The 6000-nt window shown below is 40.1% G+C and overlaps 2 protein-coding genes across 2 annotated transcripts; both read left to right on the top strand.

Moving 5' to 3' along the window:
• The first annotated feature begins 946 nt into the window (after positions 1–946).
• LOC126719909 (uncharacterized) lies at positions 947–3087 on the top strand. The gene is made up of 3 exons (XM_050422407.1): positions 947–1310; positions 1401–2246; positions 2594–3087. The coding sequence occupies exons 1-3, from the start codon at positions 947–949 to the stop codon at positions 3085–3087; spliced, it is 1704 nt and encodes a 567-aa protein (XP_050278364.1).
• A 218-nt stretch (positions 3088–3305) lies between these two features.
• Positions 3306–4556, top strand: LOC126719908 (uncharacterized). Its single transcript, XM_050422406.1, has 2 exons — positions 3306–3848; positions 3954–4556. The coding sequence occupies exons 1-2, from the start codon at positions 3306–3308 to the stop codon at positions 4554–4556; spliced, it is 1146 nt and encodes a 381-aa protein (XP_050278363.1).
• Positions 4557–6000: the final 1444 nt, after the last annotated feature.

Genomic DNA, 6000 nt, shown 5'->3' with positions numbered 1-6000 from the left:
ACGGCGATAGGGCAGGTGTGGGCAGGGGTAGTGCATTTAATCCAGATAATCAAGGCTCAGAGGAGGAGTTACAGTCATACACGTGCCCAGAAATTAATGCAATAATTGAGGAGAGTAATACCAAATCTCCAATGTCCCAAACGGTTCTCACCGAGTTGGACATGCAATTTAATGACATTGATTCGATTTGCCACAAAAAAGGAAATGGAGGAAATGTGCATGTTATTAGCAGCGAATCCTTAATAACTCCACGCCGCACAGAATTGAATGGAGAAAAAGTAGGAGAATTTAATGAGAGTAATAACTCTAACACTGATTGTGGCCAACTCAACGACCCTCATGCACCACGTAAATGGAAAAGAATTGAACGTGAGCCTCACGTGCACAGCCAACCCTCTAATTTGCAGAATTCCTCAGAGAAGAAAAGAACACGTAGGGATGAAGAAGCTGTCCTGCCTGAGTTACAAAACAAAAAAGTCCATGGTTCGAAGGCCGAAGTCCAGGAAATTTCAATGGTGGAGGCTGCAGGGCAGCCCCGCCAAGAACAATAAGTGTGTGTTTGGGTTGGCGTTTGCTGCGTTGCGTTTGAGTTTCTACGTTTTCTCCTTCTTTTTTTTTTTTTTTTTTTTTTTTTTTAAACGCGTTTTCCCCTTACAAGTGGCTACTGTTCATGTACTGTACATAAACAGTAGCCGCAACATTTGACCAGTTTTACGTGAACAGTGCATCTGTGCACTGTTCACGGACCCACAAATTTCATTTTTTATCAATTTTTTCATTAAAAATGGGTCCCACAGTACTATTCACACATTTAAAAATTATTTTGCTACAGTGTTTTCAGTTTTCAGTTTCAGCAAAATAAGTTCTATCTAAACACACCCTAAGTCTAATAGTGTGGAACTGTCGTGGGCTTGGGAACCTACGTACAGGGAAAGAGCTTGAAAGGATGGTTCGAGCAAAAGATCCATCCGCCGTGTTTTTAGCCGAAACATGGGCGGATGAAGCAAGGCTAAAAGCAATGCAACGTGATTTGAATTTTCATAATTTATTTTTTGTTGAAAGAAATAATGAAGGTGGAGGATTGGCATTGTATTGGAGTAATTCAATAAATTTAAATGTTGAATCTTATTCTAAAAATCATTTTGATGCTATTATTAACAAGGGTGAAAGGGATGCTTGGAGATTCATAGGTTTTTATGGCGAGCCAGTGACGCATAAGCGCCATAAATCATGGGATATGCTTCGTCAGCTCAACAACAGATTCAAGCTGCCTTGGCTCTGTTCAGGAAACTTCAATGAGATAGTGAAAAGTTCTGAAAAGCTAGGAGGGAGTTGCAGAAGTCATGCCCAAATGCAACTATTCCGTGACGTCATTGATTAATGTGGATTTATTGACCTAGGTTTCATTGGGTCACAATTCACTTGGCAGAAACACTTTGCAGATAGGCACTCCATTTGGGAAAGATTAGATCGAGGCCTTGCAAATAATGACTGGTTTATGAAGTTTGCAGGAACAAAAATCCACCACCTTACCACCAATTCCTTGGACCATTGCCCATTATGGATTGTTCCGAAGGGTCTAGAAATCCCAAGCATTACAAAACCATTTAGATTTGAAGAAATGTGGTTATCTGATAGAGGATGTACAAATGTTGTGGAAGCGGTATGGGCATCTCATGAAGAAGCCGATCCTAGCATCAAGGTGATCAAGAAGATAAAAAAATGTGGAAAGGAGTTACAAGACTGGAACCGAAAGCATTTTGGGAATGTGAAAAGGGAGCTTGAGAAAAAAAGAAAATTATTGAGGGAGGCTGAAGCAGAAGCGATGAGAACAGGAGTAAATTTTCGGGTTAGAGAGCTTAAAAAAGAAATAGATGAGTTAGTAGACAAAGAATACAGTATGTGGTTTCAACGATCTAAGGTTTTGTGGGCAACCAATGGAGATAAGAATTCTAAGTACTTCCACTGTCGTGCCACCCAAAGGAAGAGAAAGAATTCAATCCTTAAAATATGCAAAGCTGATGGGGAATGGAGTTCAGATATGGGCCAAGTAACAGACACACTAACTTCCTATTTCCAGGAGCTTTATACCTCGGCAAATCTACCACCATGTGAGCCAACCACAGACTCAATCAACCAAGTGATCAATGAAGAGATGAATGAACAACTATTTCGAGAATTTCAGGCTTGGGAAGTGCAACAAGCTATAAAACAGATGGCCCCACTAAAAGCTCCAGGTCCTGATGGTATGACTCCCCTATTTTTTCAGCATTATTGGAATTTAATTGGAGATGATGTTATAGATTCAGTTCTTACTTTCCTTAATTCAGCTTCTTTACCCGAGCATCTAAACCATACGTTTATTATTCTCATCCCAAAGAAAAAAAAAACCCCAAATTTGCAGCTGATTTAAGGCCTATTAGTCTTTGTAATGTTTTATATAAGATTTTTTCGAAAGTCTTAGCAATTAGGCTTAAATGCATTTTACCAAAAATTTACACTGAAAACCAAAGTGCCTTCACCAAAAGCCGCCTCATTTTAGATAATATTTTGGTAGCATTTAAATCCCTACATAGCATGCAAAAACTTACAGGAAAAAATGGTTTTATGGCAATCAAACTTGACATGAGTAAGGCCTATGATAGGGTGGAATGGCCTTACCTTGCAGCTGTCATGAAAAAATTGGGGTTCAATGATAGATGGATTAAACTACTCATGTTATGTGTTACAACAGTATCCTACTCCATTCTTGTAAATGGGGAACCCAAAGGTTTAATCCATCCATCAAAGGGCATCAAACAAGGAGATCCCATATCTCCATTCTTGTTCCTACTTTGCACGGAAGGCTTTCTTGGCCTAATCAGTCAAGCAGCAGCTCAGGGGGATATTCGAGGCTATTCTTTTTCTAGAAATAGTCCTCGCCTAACCCACCTCTTTTTTGCAGATGACAGCCTCCTATTTTGCAGGTCCACAGTTCAAGAATGCCAAAAAATCCTAGACATTCTTGACACTTATGGCGCTCGGGTCAGCAGATTAATAGAAATAAAACCACCATCTTCTTCAACAAATCCACTGATTAGAGAATAAGGGACCACATAAAGTATGCTCTGGGCGTAGAGGAAATAAGACAATATGAGAAGTACCTTGGCCATCCCTCACTTGTTGGAAAAAACAAGAAGGCCAGCTTTAATTACATCAAAGAAAGGGTATGGAGGAAAATGCAAGGATGAAAAGAGAAGTTATTATTACAAGCAGGAAGGGAAATTCTAATCAAGACTGTGGTTCAAGCAATCCCAAGTTACACCATGAGTTGCTTCAAACTCCCCTTGGGTTTATGCTCCGAAATTGAAAGTCTTATAAGGAAGTTTTGGTGGGGTCAGAAAGGAGACAGGAGGAAGATTCATTGGGTTAAGTGGGAAACTCTATGCCTTCCAAAATTTGAAGGGGGTATGGGCTTCAAAGACTTGGCCCTCTTCAATGATGCACTATTAGCCAAACAAGCATGGAGACTTTTGCACAACCAGAATTCCCTATTTTATCAAGTCTTCAAATCAAAGTTCTTTCCGGATTACTCGTTTATGGAGGCTTCAGATTCTCATTCAGGTTCCTATGCTTGGCAAAGTATCCTAAAAGGGCCTGAAGTTTTGTTGAAAGGTGCTAAATGGAGAGTAGGAAGTGGGGAGTCCATTAATGTGTGGCTGGATGCTTGGCTGCCATCATTGGATCACCCACGGATTCAATCTCCAATTGTTGAAGGTTTTGAGGATATCAAAGTCCACGATCTCATTGATCCGGTGACACACAGTTGGGATGACTCTCTAATACATGGACTATTCAATACACAGGAGGTATGTTTGATAAAGAGTATTCCACTATTGGTTACCCTTGTAGCGGACAAACTTACATGGCCGTTTAATGCATCGGACTCATATACGGTCAAGTCATGATACAAGTTCTTAGCAAGTGAAGGGCTCAACAATTGGTCTCCTAGGCACTCAGATCGTAACAGTGAGTTGTGGAAGCTGATTTGGGGTCTTGATGTCCCAAACAAAGTCAAAAACTTTGTATGGAGGTCAGGTAAGGATGCTATTCCAGTGAAGGCAAACTTGCGGAGGAGGAAAATCTTAAATGAAGGCACATGTGATCACTGTGGGCAAGAGGCAGAATCGGTCTTACATGCAATATGGGAGTGCTCAAAGCTTAACCCAATTTGGGACGCCATTCCAAAGTTCTCTTTCCGTCAAGTTCACTCATTTGCAGATATAAAAGAGTTGATCCTCTATGTCTCAAATGTAAGTAATAAGGTGGAATTAATGGTGGTCATTATGTGGAACATTTGGTTCCGCAGAAATCAGTTGAGAGTGAGCAACAAAGATCACCCAATATCGCAGGTGATTCCAACTTCTCATCAAGCCTTACTGGACTATCAACGGTCAAGCAACATGCAGCGAACTCAGAGGGTTAACCCACCACCAAACCGAGTTGCATGGACCCTTCCACCTGATGGTTGTGTAAAAATCAATTTCGACGGAGCAACATTCAATGACATAAACTAGGCAAGACTAGGAGTAGTTATTTGGGACAGCTTTGGTCAAGTGTTGGCTTCATTATCGAAGCAGATTCATCTTCCTTTCTCTTCGGACCCGGTGGAAGCAATGGCAGCGGCGAAAGCTCTTTCCTTTGCTGCAGAACTCGGCTTCTCAAGGTTCATCTTAGAAGGAGATTCAAAACTCATAATAAAAGCTTTACACTGCAAGGAAGACTCATTGGCTCCATTTGGTCACATTCTGGAGGCAACCAAAATCACAACAGATGTCAACCATGTTTCATTTACCCACATTCGTAGACTTGGCAATGCTATTACTCATAACCTTACAAAACATACACGACATGTTGCAGGTTTACAGGTGTGGATGGAGGATGTTTCTCCACACCTCTATTCTGTTTTGTTATCAGACCATATTTTGATTTAGTTAAATGAAATTCAAGTCTTGATTCTCCCAAAAAAAAAAAAAAAACTCTTATATTAACGTTATCAAATAGGGATGGCAATGGGGCGGGGCGGGGCCGAAGGATGGAGTCTTCATCCCTGCCCTGCATAATTTTGTCTTGCCCCATCCCCGCCCTATCCCGCATGACGGGGAATACTTTCTCACCCATCCCCGCCCCTTGGGGCCCCACGAAGCCCTGCCCCACCCCGTAAAACTCTACTTTTTGTTAATTTGTCTTACAACTAGTACAATTTTTTTAATGAAACTTATTTCATTAATAAAAATATACTTGAAATTACAACTAAATTTATCCCATCAAATCAAATCAATTTTTAGATAAAAATTGAATAATATATCAAAGTGTTTAATAAGACAATCATAAAAATTAAAATAAAATAAATAAAAATTTTATAGTATAACACATAACAAAATAAAGGTAGAGAATCACATTGAGTAGAATAAAATATACTAATATTAATATGTTTGTTTAAATATTAGAGTTTTAGGGTATAAAAAATTTACAATTATAATCCTTAATAACGCGGGGCAAGGTGGGTCTAAAAAGTCTAAACCCATTCCTGCCCCATCCCGTTGTACGGGATTAAAATCTTGCTCCATCCTCGCCCCACTGCCTTTGCGGGGCGAGAAAAACCTCCATAAAGCGAAGCGGGATGGGGAAAAATTGTCATCCCTATTATCAAATGTCACAGCCGTTAAAAAAGCGCTCACTGGTTCCAAAAAAAAAAAACACTTACTGAACAGCTAGAAGCCTAGGACACACGGTCATAAAATCACACTCACACGGGCAAGGGTGTGGTGGGACCCACATGTCCAGTTTTACCCAGCTGTTTTTTTTTTTTTAAATTATTGGCGCGTGGGTCCCATTACGATCAGAATCCCAGTACGTTAGTGCGCATTGCACACCACTCCACACACCTTTAGCAGACACGGAGTCTCTCATTATTTTATCTTTTTTCCCCTCAAAAAAAAAAAGATTTAATTTTTGTTT

The sequence above is a fragment of the Quercus robur genome, chromosome 3 (genome assembly GCF_932294415.1).
Source record: "Quercus robur chromosome 3, dhQueRobu3.1, whole genome shotgun sequence".
Taxonomy (NCBI): Eukaryota; Viridiplantae; Streptophyta; class Magnoliopsida; order Fagales; family Fagaceae; genus Quercus; species Quercus robur.
Note: the sequence above shows the minus strand (reverse complement) of the source record. Positions and strands in the feature narration are given on the sequence as shown.